Raw genomic sequence first — 20,581 nt, forward strand, 5'->3', positions numbered from 1 at the left:
TTGCACTGAAAATCGACAAGTTCACGGTGTCTACGCGATTAGCGGTGTAGATCGTTATATGGATATGAACCTGATAAATATTATTATCTATCTAGATTATTATGTATAGTAATATACCTAGACTATCCCTGAAATGTAAATTTTAATTTAAGCAATTTTTTTTACGAATTTAAAGCTTTTTTTGGAATTAAATATAAGTGGATAATACAATTAAATAAGTCCATTACGGAAAGGTTTTATAAATAGTAAATTTTTAATTTCAAAAATGTAAATGATTTTTTAACAAATAATTAATTTTAATAATTAACAACAAAACATTGTGGCTTATACTCATTTTTAGACATACATTTAAAAGTAAGTAATGCTAATCATACACGAGTACGTAGTGTATTACTACGTTATTAATTCAATTAAATTACCGATAGTACTAACTTCATTTCCTTTACCTATTCTTTCAAAATAAAACTAACTATAGGCCCCCAAAATGTCGTAATAGTTATAAATGGCTTCCGTTCTCTATTAAATGAACAACAATCACGCTATAAAGCTAACATAAAACTACTCACAACATTCTGCTATCAAAATGTATTATGGAATATATTTTAACCACTCTCCGATACTCACATACAAAAATAATATATACCCCACCAGACGGTACGTCGTATTAGTGATATAGTATATAATTTTATTTCTAATATTTTACTTTTGATAAAAATAAGTACCGTTTCTTTACAACTAAAGTTACATGGCAGGTCCCCTCAATTCTTTCGTCGTCCATTGACCGTAGAGAATCGTTTTACAAACAGTATAAATAAAACTACTTAAAGCAATGCAAACAGTTCGTCTCGCGCGGCCGTACTAGTTGCCTGTCGCCTGTCTCACATTCCACATATATTATGAACATTCGCTAACATGACACCGTTAACAGTATTCGTACTATTATTCGTGTGTTACTGCGACTCCCTGAGTATAGCAACGGTTCGTGCCAAAAAAGTGACAAAGGATGCAGACAAGGATGCCACAGGAAACTTCTATCCGGATTGGGTGCCGTTCAAAAATAAACATGGTGATGAATTAGGAGAGTTCAAACCGGTACCCAAAGCTAAACCGAAAAAAAGACTAGCTCTGCCTGTTAACTTCGTGATGCGAGCGGTCGCTGAGCCCGGTGATGATTATTTCGACAAAGGACAAGGTGACAGCGATAATGAGGATTATTATGAGAAAAAAGACTGGTCTGATCTTAACAGAAATGCAAAACAAGTTGATCCAGATAAGGTGGTCAATATTACTAGCGTCGACACATCGGATATTGAAGGTATTGTCAACATCATTACAAAACCCGAGACGAACCCCATAATTGATTTAATACAGGGTAAAAACGAAACAGAGAATGTGAGTCCACCCGAAATCGAGGTGAAAGAAAAGGAACCAGAAATACAAGAAGAAAAGCAAAAGGTTGAAGAAGAGAAAGAACAAACAGAAGATAGCGATAAAATAAAGACAAATGAAAATGTAAAAGAAGAAAAGCAGGAAAATGAATCTGTTGAAGAAGATGACGAAGACGATAGTAAATCACATAAAAGTAAAGAAGAGTCAAAACCAAAAGAAAATAATGATAGTGAAGAAGAGACAGATGAGGAAGATGAAGAACCACATAAACAGAAATCGCAACAAGAAGAACAGGAGCAGAAAGAAAATGAAGAGAAAAAAGCTAAGATACTTAGTAGTGTTGATGAACTCAAAGAACGACACGCCGAAGAACAAAGAGCGATTAATGAACGGGTCAAAGAAGAAGAAGAGCATGAAAGAGAAAAAGGAAGAAATTCCAAAGAATTTCAAGACATTTACAATGAAAGACCTTCAAAGTGGAAGAAATCATCAGAATATGATGAGTACGATGAAGATATTTCCTCTGTGGAGGATAAATATAAAATAATATCTGAAAAATCCACGACAACTACTCAAAAACCCACCACAAAGAAGAAAAGCAAAGGAATAACCGGAAAGTTATCCGTTTTCAAAAATCCGCAGTTATACGTAGCTTATGAAGATGATAGTGACGAAGTAACAACAAGCGAACCAAAAACACCAAAATCAGAGAAGTTTTCGTCCCGTTATTCAGCTACAGAACCCGAGGATGAAGAAAATGTTCGCATATCGTTAGTACCAGAAGACAACGATAGTAAAGACGGCGAACCAACTCTATTCTATCCTAAAAAGAAGAAGAAGAATAAGACCAAATCTACCACGGAACCTACAGATTCTTTCGTAGCAGAAAGCGCGGCTGAGGATCAGAAAACCCATTCTACTTTGGTCGGAACAATTGCAACTGTTATAGCACCTTCTGGGGTGGACATCACCTCCTCGGCTTCCAATACGGCGCCCTCAGGACCTGATGCCGCTCCATCTGCATCTGACGCGAAGTCTGCAACCGATTCTCAACATGCTTCCACCGACAAGAAGGAAGAAAAGAAGAATGAGGACTTCGATTTTGAAAGAGGTTAGTGGAAAACATTGTTGTAATTCTGGTAAAAATCTTATTTAAATTTCAATTTCAGATTTATCTCGATTAATCGTAAACTAAATTTGTTAAACCTAATACGGTTTTTTGAAACAAAAACTACTAATGTATACTTAAGCGTTTCAAGTTAAAAAAAATACTACGAATAGTTTTACTCGTAATCGATATTACAAGTTATGAAAAATATTTTTTTTACCAATATGACATCAAATATTTTATTACAATATTAACCTAATAGAAATACAAAAATTATTAATAAAACAGGATTTAAAATAGTTATGTATGAAAAATAAATTAAATATAATAAGCTTCATCCAAATTGCTGTCCCTTGGTAGAGTCCCCAAAACGCTGGCGACATTACCTCGTTGAATAGCTAAGCTAATTCTTTGCCCGAGGTAAGCGCCAGCCCTCTGGTCATTGGTGCACTCGATCAGACGCCTTGACAGGTGTTTAAAAAAAGATCGAGCGTCAGAACCCCACGGCCCCATCGTTTCCACACCAAACGGCAGAACTCGACTGAGACTAGCATACTTATTATTACACATTAAATTGAAGGTATAGAAGCCTATATGGTTAACGAGCTTTTGCCCGCGGCTTCGCTCGCGTTACGAAGTAATATGTTCATCCCCTATTTTATCCCCTTGGGGGAAGAATTGCTCAAAATCCTTTCTTAGCGGATGCCCACGTCATAACATCTATCTGCATGCCAAATTTTAGCCCGATCCGTCCAGTGGTTTGGGCTGTGCGTTGATAGATCACTATGTCAGTCAGTCACCTTTGAGTTATATATATTTAGATTCTTGAGGCCCCAGGGCCCATTGAAAGTGATAGAACCCTTTATGGTTAATTCTTGAGGCCCCATGGCCCACATTTTTTTCTGCGTAGTAATAGCAGTGCTCAGCGCTACTGTGTTCAGGTTTGAAGGGTGCTGCTGTGTTGTGTCCAGGGGTAGCGGTGCATCTGTGGCCGACCTTAGCTAGCTCATATTCCGTTTCCAGTATAACACATTATAATAGTAGATAACTGAGAACTATTACGAAACTATATTTCTTTGTCAACAGCGAGTTTTGAGGTCTCCACATTTTTTATTTCGCGGCACACAGTTACAATTCTAGCCGTAATATTTCCGAAACTATTCCTTTTCAATTTGCTTAAAACACACTCCCGAAATTACAGCTTCCATTTCTGAAAATATGGGACCTTCCGTGTTTTTACTTTACTTTTTGGAAGGTTTTCTGTTCTATATGAAAAATTTGTAACTCGATTTGTATTTTATAAATCACTTGGTAGTACTATAAATTTCGACTTCACTTGTGTAAAGAGCTGTATTTTAATCTCAGATGTAAAGTTATAATATATGTGTATTGTAAATAAATAAACAAATTACTAAAATGATGAACGAAAATGTAAAATGTAATGCTCTTGGATTTTCTCGTAATGTTTTCCTTCGTCGCTATACTTAGCAAGCAATAATTGATTTCTAATACGCACATAACTTTGAATAATTAGAGGTTGGGTTTCGACGACTAGGCCAGTTCCTAATAATTGCTTTTTTAAATAAAATTCATCAATATCCACCTACATCAAATACTAAAATACTAATCAATTCATTGTACCGTATCTATGTACGAGTATATTATTGGATGATTATTTCACTATAATATGTCTCCATTTCCAATTTATTACCACCATTGGATACTATTACGAATAAAAAATTCAGGACTGAACTGTTAATATTCCCCAGCGAGTATGCAGATTAAAAAGTGCAAGAGTATTGGACCAAATATCGACCCTTGTGGAGTGCCTCTCGCGAGCTTTATTGCATCGGGACTTTATCTCCATTTCGCATTTGAAAGTGACTTTTAGCGGTCTGGACTGTGTGTGAGTTATTTATTCGAAAAAAATTCAGTTAGTGTGAAAGATGTAGACAATATTTCAATAAGAAATGGTTTTAAGTATACAGACATCGACAGTGATAGACGCGGGTTGTGACAAAAAAATAATTTCTTATGGAATACGATTCAAATAATATTTATATAGCCTTTACGGTTAAAAGGCAATGCCCTTTGCTTATAATGACCACCAATATACATATTAATTAACAATATGATAATAGATCTCTCAAACTTATGGCGAAACAAAAGGGAGGGTTATGAATGATTTTGACCGATATGTTCATCTGTTCCCACACAACTTTTAAATTACATATAATAATTTGACAAATGAAGTGTCATTGAAAGCCTTTTGATGTTACGCTGATTATATATTACGTAACGTCACGTTAAATTAAATATACACCCTGTACATTATACCCTAAGTATGTGCCGAAATGCTGTGTTGGGTATCAAATGAAAGTGCTTTAAGAGCACATTGTAAAATATATGTATTTTTAGTATTACATACTTTATAGATACATTACATTATAAGTATAAGCATAAACCCTTAGGATCACATGATATGAGACCAAGGCTATACTGTGAACATCACAAATATAATATATTTTAAGATTTCCGTACCAAAGGGTAAAAACGGATCCCTATTACTAAGACTCCGCTGTCTGTCTGTCTGTTCGTCTGCCACAAGGCTCTATCTCTGGAACCGTAATAGATAGACCCTTGACATTTTTACAGATAATGTATAAAAATACTAAATTCTGGCTGCTATACTACAACAAATACTAGTAAATAAATTAAAAAAAAAATAGAATTTTGGTGGTACGGAATCGTCCGGGTGCGGGTCCGACTTGCACTTGGTCAATTTTGTTTTATAATTCAGCTGTTAGTTTTATATTATTGAAACTGGTAAAAAGGTGTGATTCAGTTAAGAAGCACAAAAGAAAAAACGCCAGTGATTTATTTTGGGGCGTATTTAATAAATCTCGTTACTCTGAAAATGAGACCAATTATCCATCAATCAGAAGATCAAATGGTAATCCATCTCAGAAGATTAAATGGTAATGCAATGAATTCATTTTATAAGAGGGCTGATTGAAATGAAATTTCGTTTAATAGACAAGCTTCTTCGAATTTGTGTACATTTTCAAATTGAAGGAAATTCCAGATATTTTGGGCGTAAATTGTAGTGTTTGTTATTTTTTGGGACCATTTTTTTTATATTCATGCAAAAAATCTGTCTAAATCAAGTTTGTCATTTTTTGTCACTACAGATAAAGTTAAGAAGTTTTTCCCTCCTACATCACTACTTGATTCTCTAAATATTTTTATAGATATGTTTTAATTACATATGTATCTACAAGTACTACTTTTCGTGACTGTTTTTTTTTAACGCATATGTAAGTGGTATTATTGCTATTTAATTAACAAAATTAAATTAAATAAATTGAGTATAAAGTTGTTTGTACGTTGTTGTGTTGTATTTTCTAATTAAACGAAGGTAAACTCAATTGTTTTTACAATTTAAAATTATCATTTTACAAGTTTTTTTTACATTTTAAACGTCAAAATTTAGAGAATTTTAGATTAGTTTTATTAAGATTTCCATTACAGCTTAGGTTTTTCCTCATCTTTTATGTTCATGGCAACCACAACTTAGAGATCTCCTAGTATAATATTATTATATAGTATATTGAAAATGCATTAGAGGGATTTGATGGTTTCCTCAAAATGAAAATAAAAAAAAAAATATTCAAGACAAGACCGACAAGTTGAAATCATCTTCATAACACACATTTTTCCCCTACTGGTGTCATCTAATTGTATTAAAAAACCCATGCTTAATACCATACAAAAAGGGTTGAAACCACGATGTGACTAAAGGCACAGATAGAAAACAGGCAGACAAAAAATAAATTTCATTAGTCGTATAATTGGATTGGGCAAATTGACAGTTTCTTGTTTACAATAATGCAGTTTATATCACTTGCACAAATCAGATTAAAACGTGCCTAAAAGTTGGGTATATTGCACAACCTTGCAACACTGAACTCTCACGGGCCTACAGAAATCAGTGTTGCAATCCTGAATTAAGAGAGTGCGAAGGTTGATTTAATTTCAATGTTGACGGTTTGTTTGTCTTCTTGCGTTTGGACATTGTTGCTACCTGGTAGAAATCTTCATGGTTCGTTCGTTCGTTATCATAATAATACCAACGCTATCTGCCTTATAAACGAAAATATTAAGTGCTACAGTGGTTGTGGCAAGGGAGACATCTCCCTTGCCACAACCTTCACTGTAGCATATTCATAATACGTCTTCAGGCAAACTAATGCGTGTGTGGCTGACTTCAGGTAGAGCTCTAATCTTATCTGGGGTTGATTACTGATGTCCATGAGCGGCAGTTGCTACTTATCATCGTATGGATTGCATGGTCGTTATGTTATAAAAATACCTGGTAAGTGGCCATTGCCATGGGCATCTCTTATCAACCTCCGACAAGATTAGATTCCCATCTGAGGTTGGCAAGGCATTGCTAACCCTGACTACTTAGCAACGCTTTGGATAAGTATGTCTCCCTTCAAGCGAACATTACTATTATTAAACATTTAGAAATTAATTATCACTTGCTAAACGGTGAAGGAAAACATCGTGAGGAAACCTGCATACCTGAGATATTTATAAAAAAAAAAATACGTGTGGCACTCGGAGACTGCCGCGGTAAAGCTATTGCATAGCATTTTTTATGCTATGAAAACGCTCAGAAGGAATTCCAGAAATACAATATATTCTTCCATAATCATCAACATTTACATTAATACATCTTTATCCACTATTTTATCATATCTCCATTATATAAGACATTGCAAATATCAGCTGACATTTCATAACTCCAAGCAAGACTGAACATTCTAAAATATAAAATAGAAAAGTATTTAATAAGTGACATAAAGTATTAACAACCAGCAATATAAATGGATCAATGCGATGTGCCTGTGACATTTGGCCGAATGTTACAGGTACATCGCATTTTTCATTAATAAATGGACTTTGTTTATTCATATTTAAAACACTTTGTACACAAATTATTTGTACCATAAATCATAATGGCGTTTTGATTTTGTGCTGTCAAGTCTGTCAGTTGTAATTGTACGTTTAAAAATAACAAACACTCTTTTACGTTATTTTATCAATCCAGAATTCAACATAGCTTATGTTGATAAAACATATTATTTGGATAATATGGTAATATAATTTTGAATTTTATAATGGGAATATAAAATATACTTCACGCAATTTTAAGATTTCTGCACGGATTATAAAAAAATGTGTATTACTGCCATCTGTGTTCAAGTTGACGAATTAAGGTTATGAAATAAAATAATAAGGAATGTAAAATAATACTTTATTCAATTATATCCATATTTTTCTATTGACAGTCAACAACTCGGTTGCCTGGAGACTTGATATCCAACAGTCCTCCACCGCTATTTTCACTTACACCACCAGGGGCGCCGGCAGCATTTGGTCAAGGTGACGGCGCACCAGTATGCCATTTTCAGTTCTGACTTCATAATGGAGTCTACCTAATCTTCGGATGACGACTCCGAACTCCCATTTAACTCTTGGGTTGGTGTAACTGCGGACTTGTACCTTATCACCTTGTCCGAACTCCTGCGTTGGCGGTGCATTGTAATGTAATCTGGATAGTGGGGCGGATTTCTTAAATAAGGCATGCATATAGGTTCTTACCTCTCTGCCGAACATTAACTGATAAGGTGATAACTCTTTTGTATTAGGTGTACGTCTCAAGCGTGCCTTGACAGTTAACAGTTTATCAAATAAACTTCCGCTCTTGCTGATATAAAAGAACATTCAGGTATTAGCCGATTATTTTCTTTTTGTACATTCAAAAATTTAAATTTTAGCTTTGTATATATTTCTTCAAATTCGTACCTGTATTTTATTTCCTCTTCTAAATTTTCTTCTTCTGTAAGCCATTCAATTTTTTCTTGAATCGCGTAGAATTTGTTCAAATTTTCTTGTAAAAATTCAGTCGTATATTTATTTCTTCAATGTCAATTTTTTCTATTCCCGAAATGTAATTTTCGGTTCGTTTCATTAACCCACGTAATGTGGCTCGTATTTCCTTATTGTTTTTTAGTTCATTCGACATCTCGTCGCCAATATCAAATAAAATAATAAGGAATGTAAAATAATACTTTATTCAATTATATCCATATTTTTCTATTGACAGTCAACAACTCGGTTGCCTGGAGACTTGATAGTTGGATATCAAGTCTCCAGGCAACCGAGTTGTTGAAAGGTGTTACTTATTTTCGTTACAGAATTTCTCGATTCGGTCGCCGCGCTCAAAGCCCGCGATAAAAGCTATGCAATAGCTTAAAATCTCAAAGATATGTGAAGTCTACCAATACGCACTTGGCCAGCGCGGTGGACTATGGCCTAATCCTTGTCATTATGAGAGAAGACCCGTGCCCAGCAATGGGACAGTAATGGGTTGTTGATGATGATGATTATTAAACAGAAATAGGTATGGCGTTGGTGCCCCCGGACTCGAACCACAAAGGGTTCTACTACTTTAAGAATACTGTATTCAACGCTATAATAGACACTACACGTGCTTCGCAACTTACAATAAATCATATAAACATATAAACATAATTGATGTTAACATTGCTACAGAAAAACCAGTAGGCGGCATAATGGCCAGTGTGGGCTGGTTTGCAGTACGAGTAATCTCGACATTGTGGCAAAGATGTAGATGCAATAAATTTGTCGCAGATAAAAATAAAGTTACAGGGTTACTTAGTCTTACTAGAGCAGTATTCTTTATTCATACTTCATAAGTTATGTATTGCAGTGCTTGTAGTCTGGCTCTAGGTGTATTTTAATTAAGCTATCTGAGATAGGAGACAGGAGGTAGTTATGGCATGGTGGTTGTAACTCGGATTCTTAATCGAGGGTGCAAGGTTTGAATCCCGGGCACGCACTTTTGCTTTTTTAGTTATTTGTTTAATGCATATTGTGAATTAATGATCACTTGCTATAACGGTGAAAGAAAATATCGTAATAAAACGTTCCTGAGAGATTTTTATAACAAAAGTTCTCGCAGGTTTGCCCGGTCAAGCCCTTTAAGTTTTAGGTTGTATACATAAATACGATCGAAAAACATTACCCTCCACACTCATAAATGTACAAAAATAAGTTAAAGTCTAAAAAGTAAACCACAAAACTATTAATCGCAAAAGAACTTATAAAATAACTTTCTTACAATTCTGAGCGTAAATGTAAACCTTATGTTTTATATCTATGGTCTATTTTCCCATAACTGTTTACCATGACCTACAGTTAAATTGCGGTTAGCGACCGGTGTAAATCGATTTGAACCGTAATTGTTTAACTTTTACCACAGTTTTCTATTATGACAATACTATAACAGATGTCCAAATTATTAAACGGTGGGTTTAGGCGCCATTGAGCACGACGCGGAAAGTTTCTTAGTTTTTTTAGCTTTTATAAATTAAAAATTGTTTTATTGCCAATCTGAATCATCAACAGAGCATTTCAAATGAGAATTCTATGAGATTTCTATGAGAAGTTTGCCTTATTTTATACTATATTTACCTATATTCACAATATTTTATAGAACAAGAGCGAATTTCCAAAATTTCATGTTGAATTAGATGGAAGTTATTAGTCTTGGATTACATTGGAATACAGACTATGATTTAGAATTTAAACTTTTGACAATATCGAAAAAAGTCGACCAAATAATAATGTAACAAATTTACAAATTATAAAAAATTGTGATATTTTTAGCCCCCATAAATACAGATTTTTTTATCGACCGAAAGTTTATATAACCTTTAATCTGTACGAGAATTGGCAAGCACCCTATAAAAGCAGTTTAAGGAGGCTCCCTAATATGATAGATAGTTAAGGAAATATGCAAGACACTTACCGGTACATTCAAAAGAGACGAAGTTATTTGAAGTTAGTTGCTTGCTAAACTTTTTCTAATGTCTCTCCTATAAAATTCACATCGAGTTTATCTTCGAACGAATTATCTTATCGCGTTTTTACACAGATAAATCAAAAGCACACAAAAATAACTGATGCGAAGTTAAAACACAAAACATAGAAAAACCAATTGAGGCAAAGTTAAACTAGCCTTCGTTTTCACTGTCACTTTGTGACTAAAATAATACATAAATAGTTCGAGCTAGTGCAAAATCTTTCGCTAATACATTACATGCCGTGGTATTCACAGGGGATATTATGGTCATTAAATTTCGTATGTGGTTTGAACCATTCAGTATATATAATTGAACCATTCCGTCAGGTCAAGCGTTGTTCTATGTGACTGGCATGGCTTCAAAATATTTTCCTAGTTATGCGGTGAAATATTCATAGGCGAAGTAATTTGTTTAATGTGAGTTAGTGATGCGCCGTGAGGGTTTAAAGCATAAAAAAATAATCTGTCATACGGCCATTCATTTTGGTCGGCTCAACTACATTATCAGTCTTGTTCGTATGATATATTCATCATTATAAAGATCTTCAACTCATTATTTCTTACTGCTCGGCCCAAAGGACTTGGCCCTCAGAATGAGCTTGATCTGACCGAGTACAGATTGGTAGACTTCAAACACTCTTAACAGAACTATCAGGAATTCAGGTGTCTAAGCAATGTTTTTCTTTACTATTAGGGAGCGTTTGTGTCACGCGTGTTTACAGCTGCACACGCTTCCCACACGCTCACATGAATTAACTTGCAGTAGTTTTGTCGCGACCCTTACCATGAGTTTTTACGTTTTGACAAATATGACTGTTTTGGTATTTGTTTACGTATTGGCCCATACGATTTCCTAGTTCTAACACAATTCACTAGGGGCGCTGATTGGAATTTGTATGGGCAAATACGTAAACAAATACGAAAACAGTCATATTTGTCAAAACGTAAAAACTCATGGTAAGGGTACAGTTTATGTGTGTATACGGCATGCGAGAGACGCACGTGCACACACACACGACAGGGAAAGCACTTAGAAATGAAATAATTATTTTTAAGCAGCACAAGATATCTCTCAATCAGTGCCTATTACTTATTTGTAATCCGGGCCTCCAAGAAAACATGGAAAGTTATTTAACTAGACTTTTTGGGTACTTTCGCTTCGTAAGATATAATTGAACATTACTTGATAGCTGTCATAGAACTTTTCGCGTCTTCATACACGCTCGTAGACCAAACCATTTTTTCTGTTCAAATTATTCTGAAGCAGACTAATCAAGTCGTTACTACGACTGGTCGACGTGGTTAGCAATTTAATTTACTTTACTTGACACTTTAATTGCGGTAATAATTACTGTTATGGGCCCATTATCACAATTAAGACTCTCTCGAGTTGAGAGAAAATATGGTAAAAATACAAATAAAGCCGAAATGTTAGTCTGATTCAAAGTTCTAATATTGTTCTAGCCATTTTACGAGCTAAATATGAATATTAACTTAGACGTTATAAATCTATTTTTGAGTGGAACGGATTTTCTTAGAACCAATTAAACTGATTCTACCAGGAATTTTATATTCAATCATTCAAACGTATATTCATCAGGCTTACAAAATTTGTAATAATTTAATTTAATTATTCTGGGACACGTGTGTTATAACGTACTGAGTATGCTATAGATCTCTTCCAGTTTGGGAGACCCACGCCCTTTGATACGGCTTTAAAAGAATTTTAGTCTTAGTTCTTCCAAATTGACATCGATACACGTCGAAAGATTGTGCCGAAAGTCACGGACAGAAGTTACCTACGGACCCTAAAAACGTAGCAGATCCATTAAAAACACATTTTATTTTTACATTTTCATGATGGTATAATGATCTCTTACAAAGATGAGCACTAGGTTCATAAAGGTTTGTGAAATTTTACAACTACATTACAATTTTTAAAAGGTTTTAATTTTTCTCTGATTACACATTAAAGCATTTGTTTCATATGAACGACAAATGAGTTTGAAATACTCACATTTATTTCACTGCAAACTTCATGTGCTCTATATCAGTTTTTCAAATTGTATTTTAAACACCGATTTTTTTATTTGTGCCTGAACTCTTGCAAGTTGGTAAAATCCTTTGTGGTTAGATTAAGGAAGCACCACTGTCACACCAATTTCTGGCTTATAACAGCGGTAGTATAAGAGTGCGGTAAGAGAGACATAACTATGCCGTATAATCGCAGTATAAATTGCCGCTCTGTTTTCAGTTGAAGAGTATTATGGCACAGGAGAGACATACGAGTAAAATCATTTCATTTTAGTCTTCAGACTGACTCTGACTTATAGATAACTTTAATCCTATTTTATGGGTAGTTTTTAATTACCATCAGGTGTACTGTGTGCTCATTTTCTAATTCATTTTCATAAAGATTTCTGTCTTGTAAATATAAAATAATTCATTTTAGTATACCGTATTAATATACCTGCTCGTATGGTACAACACTATTTCAAGTCGACGATAAGCTAATGGAGTGTTCAACGCCCAGGAGACATATAACCAGACATCGTTGCGTTCAATTACATACAGCAGCTATTCAAAACAATATGCTATGATGTCAGTGTTGTATTGATCTGAATACGGCCAAATATGTACTGTGGGATAGGTATTGCGTAGAATCTAACTATTATTATCTTGATAGTTCTACTGGAGCTAATGAATGAGCGACACTGTCTTCAGCGTCGACGGTAGTTGTCGAAATAAAGTGTTGCTTGTTTATATATTAGCACTTGTGTGTTACCTCCCTAAGGGGATATTCTTAAGTATGAGTTTAGTTTCTTAGTTTTTTTTTCATGAAATAGATGTAAATGTAAATTGTAATTCGCCTGATGGCAAGTGATTACGCCATATATCATATCTATATATATCGTATAGTCTTCCTTACTTATCCTTATCCTTATCCTTACTAATATTATAAATCCGAAAGTAACTCTGTCTGTCTGTCCGTCTGTCTGTCTGTCTGGTTGTCTCTTCTTCACGCCTAAACCACTGAACCGATTGTAATGAAATTTTCTACAAAGATAGTCTGAGACCCGAGAAAAGATATAGGATAGTTTTTATCCCGGAAATCGCGGGCGAAGCCGCGGGCAAAAACTAGTTTGCAATAAAGCTCTAGTTTAGCATGGGACTAAGTTGCGCGCACCGATGTAACACATAATTTTAGGATGTAACGAACTTTCGTGCGCCAATGTACACATACATTTAACATAGAGCCAAGTTGCGTACGCCGATGTAATTCATTATTTTAGCGTGGGATCAATTTGCGCGTACCGATGTAATACACAATTCAAGAATGTATCGAAGTTGTGCGCTTCGAACAATATTAACACAATGATAATTTACCTAGAACTTGTTCGATCTAAGTCAATTTAGTTCTAGAACATGATGCTTTCTATTTTTACACTTTCCTCTAAGAGAATACGATTATCTGCAGTTTAAGTGAAACGTTCCGAATCCGTAACGGTTACGCAACAAGAAAATTTATAAATAAAGTTCTAGGGGGCATTATGAATAAAAGATGGCAATGCGTTTTTAACTAAGTTATAAACTCATTTAAAGCCATTTGTCCATAACAAGTTCTAGTAAAATTGTAGTAGTTTCAGATAATGTCACTACATTGAATTTATTATAATAAATATGCGGATAATGTAAAGTGCGGAGCGTAATGATTTAAGCGTAAGTTTGTATGTATGTCTCAATCTTTAGCATATCCTCCAGCCCAAACGGCTTGACGAATTTTAACACATGAGGTGTGTTATTTGCGGTAATATAATCTATTTCTAAGCAGTCAGATTTTTATTTTAGTAATAATTAAATTGTGAAAGATAACGATTATGCTTATATAAAATCTAAATAATAAAAAATAATAACTGGAATTACATTGTCTATGAAATCTATAAAATACTAGCTGACCCGGCAAAAGTTGTGTTGCCATATAAATAAAAAATGTTAAGGGTGAACAACCCTTATCACTTAGGGGTATGACAAATTGATGGTAGCCGATTCTCAGACCTACTGAATATGCATATAAAATTTGGTGAAACTCGGTAAAGCCGTTTCGGAGGAGTACGGTAATTAACATTGTGACACGAGCATTTTATATATAAGATTTTGTATACATAAACTATGACGTCAAAATACTTTAAACCTAGTTGCATTTTTGCCAAATAAAAACAGACATTCTATCACGATTCTAAAAAGATATAGATTGTGATTGAGTGATTAAATTTGAAACCATTAAAAAGAATTAGGTTAAACTCTTGCGTGGCAATAAACTTTGCATAGTATATCTAGTCTAATTTTAATACAAATTATTATAAGTATAGAATCCAATCCAATTTATACAAATCTGTTTGAATATTTAAAATTATGGTGTCAGCTTGTCTCAGTGATGCAGATAAACGATAAGTGACTAACACTTTTATTTTACTTTATGTTAATGAATTAATGTTAATCCGATAAATATTATCATTAGGTGCTTATAATTATTTTTCTTAGTATTATTATGAAGACGATATCTTTTTGAATCCTTATGAAGAGACCTTTCATCGTCATTTTATTCATCTGAAAGAGTCATCTTAAAGTCGTCATGTTTGTTGACGTCCCTAAGATGATAATTGTGTTCTAGTTTGAAGGGTGAGGGTAAGGGAGACATACTTTTCTGAGGGATTCCACCTTAGTGCTCAGGGGCAGCAGTGCATCTGTGGCGGACTTCAGGTTGGGTTGATGACGGATGTCCATGGGCGGCAATAGCCACTTACTATGTGGACTTCACGCTCGTATGCTACTCCTATTATAAAAATAATTGTTCAGCGATTTGGGAGAATATATTATGTAGATGAAACAATATAAAGAACAAGAATAGGTTTGAAAAATAAGAAATTGAAATTAATGTTCTTTTTTCTTAACTGCTCGCTAGTCACTCGCTCGCGGTGCAACAATCCCATTATACCGGACTGATTTTATTCTGTTATAACCAACTCCTTCAGAAGGCTTCCGAGGAATAAATATGCAAACTGCAGCTGCAAATGAAATAGAGTGCGAAAGAAAGTCAGTCCGCGGTGTTTCTTTATTTGCATTCCATCTTCATTTGCATTTGTTCTATTTCAAGAAATTGTTCTTCATAGAAATTCCTTATCCACATAAATGGAGAATATTTGATATAAGGAATTTCCAAGGAATTTGTAATATGAATTTGTGTGTCGTCTTTAGTAAACATGTAGTCATAGGTTGTCTTTTTATGTACAAGAACTGAGCACAAATCGGATCTGTTCTCACACCTGGGTGAGACCATACGCTACCACGATACTCTAATGTGAATTAGACGAATGTATAATGTATGAGTCAGAGGCCAACCAAATCTCCCACAAGGTCTCCAAGAGAATTTAGTGCGTGGTACCCAGGGCCGACAGCCTTATGTGCCCTCCGCACGGAAGCACGCTACTACTAGTACCCACCCATATAGAACTGACCACACTCAACATTACTTATCCTTATAGATGATTTAACTGTTGAAGAAATCCTGACATCTATCTCTTATTGAACAGGATCCTATTTCTAATCTACGTCTTCTTTTTGAATAGATTTGGTGAGAAAGAAACCACAGAACTGTATGTACATTTTTGAAAACAAAATATTAATTAATGTTATTTATACAGGCGGTGGTCGCCAGCACCATTCGGAACATGAGGAGGAACATGAAGAACATGGAAAGAAGGCATATGAGGTAAGTGATTTCCATTCAACAATTATATTACTTATAACGTTAACGCGTATGGTAGACGAAATAACCAAATTGTAGAGACAATTTGGCCCTCTTTTCAAAATAAATATAGGGTGGCATGTAAGACGAGGTAAATATAATTTTCATTTTTGACCGGATTATCCATTAAAAACGTTGTTGATAAACTGAACCATTGAAAACTTAGGTCGCAAAATAAGTGAGCCTCGATAGTACCTAGGTAAATATTATATCGCTAGCACACTATAGGTTGTGCTTTTATGGTGGACATTTTACGTCAGTTTATGTATAATACGTATCTTCATTCTTATGTACTTATATTTTCTTTTCAGTCTGATTGTCATGTTTTGATTCTGTCTGCATAATTTTCCCATGATATGATTATTATTATTACATTTGACTCTCTATTCAGTAAATCTGTACTTTTTGTCAATATCATTGACCTGGTAGTCTGCATTCCGAGTTTGTTATTGACTGCTTGGTTAATCCTGAATTGGACCTAAGATACTGATAGTTACACCTAGTTGGGTTTGGGTATACCTACAATGAAATATATCCAATTCTTAACATTTAATATTTATGGTTGTACCTCATGACAATTATTAACTATTATTTTTTTCATAATCATCCTCAACTTATTTCTGTCCAACTACTGAACTCAGGTTGTCTCTCAGTATGCGAAGGGTTTTTTGGTTTCACTATGATAAAATCTGTATTGATCCACTCACACCTTTCTGCACAAGGATCACCTTTAAAAACATTATTTTAGAGAACTTAACACGATTAACTTAGACACGATAGGTATAATCTGCTACAACTTATCATGATGGGTAAGGTAGAAGGGAAGAGGCGCGCTGGACACCGGTAAAAGTCGTGGCTGAGAAACCTCAGGGAATGGACAGGCATAACCTCTGTCAAACAACACTTTCGCCTGGCCATGGACAAAGAGAGGTCCAAGAAAGTAACGGCCAACCTTCAGTAGTGAAGAAGCACATGAAGAAGACGAGTACTTAACCACAAAAAATTCTCTAAAGAAGGTTACAATGAATTCATTCAGGCGCATACCCATGCATTGAAAGATCAAAAATGCGTGGTTAGGATTGAACCATAACTTTAAACAACAAAATACTAAAATTGCGAATTAGGCAGCGCTGTTCGTATGACAGATATCTATTTCATTTCGTAATGCAATAAATTACATTACAACGTGTCGCAATAAACTATAATGCGAATAAATGGCGCATAACAATATATATTAAGCCTACTCATTCACAAAAAACTAAAAGTCGTGACGTCAATAATTGACATTATCGACACTGTCATTCTTGACGTATTTATTGGCGGGAAGTGAGAAATGGCGCGGAACGCACTTTTGTTTTTATTGTCTACGAAATATGTAGGTAACTATTTTGATTACAATAATATCAATAAAATTTGAAAAATAATATATCTCAATCCATCAAATAACACAATTGTATGTTAATAATATTAAAGCTGTTTTAAATATGGGGCAACCACCTTCAGATTCCCGTTTTTTTATATATCTAATTAACTTTACCTAACAATAAGGCAGACGGGTTATCTGGTGGAATGTAGTCACCTTCGCCTGTGGACATTTGCAACAACAGAGGCATCGCCGGCTTTGAAGGAGAGCTCTTTTTGCACTCTTCTTGAAGAGCTCCATGTCATAGCGCTCAGAGAATATCTATACTCGTATATAGATTGGGACACAGATGGTAATTGATGGCAATGACCACTTTCAATCACGTGGACTGTAAACTCTGCTGTTATTTCAATCATATAAAAACGGTGTGGTAATAAGTAGATACTTGTAATACTGCTATCGCGAATAACCTCCGTGCACCGAAAAATACAAATTTTGCAATATAACAAGCTCTAACAAGCTCTTAAATCTCGAAAGTAATTGTAATTAACATTAAAAAATTGTGTAATTTCGTTTCACTTAATTTATTACAAAGACATTTAAATACTGGTTTGATCCAATTACTAGTACGATTTTTAAACCAATCTCATTGCTAAATACAGGTATCCTTTCAAAATTAGTGATATAGTGAAAGTGTAGTAATTCGCGTGACAAAACAAACACAGGCAAGACTTGCAGAGAGTTCAGACTTCGATCCCCGGCCAGCCAGACTAAATTAATTTACATTTCCTTTATGTGTCTGGGTGTTTTTGTATTTGTATGTGTATGTGGTCGCACCTTCCAATTTTGAAAGGTAGAGCTAGTTTAGTTCAACTGGGAAGGCAACACAGTCACACTTATTTTAAGAGGCTTTGCATTTGACAGTAACAGTTGTTCCATATAAAGTTGGTCTCAGATTTATGGAAGACAGTGGTGACTTACCATTAGGTGGACTGCAAGCTCATTTGAAAACCTCCAACTCCAATTAAAAAAAAACACAAAATCTTAGTGTTAGGCTAAAACTATAAAATCTTTTTAACATAGATTTGATATATTCAAATATTCAGATCACATGAACGAAATGAGCTCAATTGCTAACTAAATAGCTTATATAAATCTGCGACAAATCGTCTCATACTCATCTAGAGACATTAAGCTACATCTCAGCAAGTTAAAGAGCTCACGGCTCATAAATCTATCCAATCAGTCTTTTCATTGTCAAAGAAAAAACTTAGTTAGCATTTTTAAGCAGTAAATAAAAAATGATTAAACAAATAATGCATATTTTTGGATGGTAGAATGCTGCTTCTTCTAGAAAGAAAGTTCTTAAAGGGGTATGAAGTCTATGAATTTGCACTTGACCAGCGCTAGATGACTTTATTCTCTCATTCTGAGAGGAAACCAGCACTGTGATGGTAATGGGTTGATGATGAGTATCCACGGGTGGAAGTGATCACTAAGATACTTTAATAAGAAAAAAAATATGTCGAGTTACAGTACGTTTCGGTTCATTTTTTTTTATTTTTGATAATTTTTTGATTGTAAAAGAAAACTATATGGTAAAATTTATCTATACTATAGAGTCTATATATTTAGAAAAGTGTATGCAGTCTACCAATTATTTGACCGACATATTATACGAGTATGACCTAAAATGTTACGATGTAAAATGTTCTTATTATTATTATATTTCTTATTTAAAAATTGCCGCTTATATAAATGTCGAACACAAATTGTGTTTAGACCAAAGCGCTTTTACACAGTTTATATGATATTTTACATGTAGATAAACCAAAAAATTCTTCGTCACGTCTTCGATAAAAAACAAATCTCGTCGGTCGTAAAACGTTTACGAGTATCACGTTACTGCCGATTTGTCTGAAAAGTGCCATAAATATTGTATTTTGCTTAATAATGTGCCCTTGGTATGACTTGTAGGTTTGGCAGTAAAATACCTATGTTGACTCAGTTTCGGTAACGGCGATAACTCTTTATGATTCGATTGACGTGGATTGCTTGGATAGGACCAGTATAGATTAATGAGGCAGGTACAACCGCCACATATGTGTCTAGTATTTCGTTATAACGGTGTGGATACCTACTATCTCACATATGAGACGACCGTCTCGATCTTCAGAAGTGGCAGTGCCTCTGTGATCGGCTGCAGGCAGAACACCTGTTTAACTTGGAGTTGGTTAAAGTTACAGATCTTCATGAGTAGATGTTGCTACTAACCATAAAGTGTACTGTATGTTCGTTAGTTTTATTATTTGACCCATTTTTATAATCATACTAGCTTTTACCTGAAGCTTCGCTCACAGTCATAGATCGATGACAACATATGGCTTTATATATCCCTCAGGAACAGTACTCTTTTCGAGATAAAAGGTATTCTATGTCCTTTTCTGAATCTCTGTCAACGTGTGTACAAATTTCATGACAATCTGTTTGGTAGTTAGATGTGAAAGCAAACAAACAAATAAACAAACAAACTGACTTTCACATTTATAATATTAGTTAGGATGGCACCCGTAAAAAAACAATTAATGGACTTCAATGCTACAAACACATTCAGTGGCAAATGGTAGCGTCATTGAACGTGTATTCACTGACGAGAATACTATTAACAATGCACAGAGCAATTCCCTAATGCGAGGCGTTGCAGCCGAGTTAATGAAATTAAGTCCAGAAAGTAGCTTTAAAAATGATGAATTATACCAATACACGTGAGTGCTAGACTTAATAGTTTTTCGTTTTTCAAAGATCCTCGTGTCGGACAAATTACAGCTCAAAGTTCGGCAGTGAAAAGGGGGTTTCCTTTGAATATATTGGGGAAAAAATCAACGACTTAACTAAAACTGTTTGCGAGAAATATGTAGTGCGTTTGAAGGTGGTAACTTCTGTGGTTCGACTTCTACG

At 34.6% G+C, this 20,581-nt stretch overlaps 1 protein-coding gene across 3 annotated transcripts in view; it reads left to right on the plus strand.

Moving 5' to 3' along the window:
* Window positions 1–845: 845 nt before the first annotated feature.
* LOC140754394 (uncharacterized) overlaps window positions 846–20,581 on the plus strand; it is a 37,356-nt gene continuing 17,620 nt past the window's right edge. For all 3 annotated transcript variants that reach the window (XM_073089399.1, XM_073089398.1, XM_073089400.1), the window contains exons 1-2: window positions 846–2,500; window positions 16,157–16,224. In XM_073089399.1, the coding sequence (XP_072945500.1) occupies window positions 913–2,500; window positions 16,157–16,224 (1,656 nt within the window). In that variant the 5' untranslated portion in view covers window positions 846–912. The remainder of the gene's footprint in view (window positions 2,501–16,156; window positions 16,225–20,581) is intronic.

Source organism: Epargyreus clarus, unplaced genomic scaffold (genome assembly GCF_041222505.1).
Source record: "Epargyreus clarus isolate Ecla_fem2 unplaced genomic scaffold, WU_Ecla_fem_2.2 ptg000029l, whole genome shotgun sequence".
NCBI classification, from domain to species: domain Eukaryota; kingdom Metazoa; phylum Arthropoda; class Insecta; order Lepidoptera; family Hesperiidae; genus Epargyreus; species Epargyreus clarus.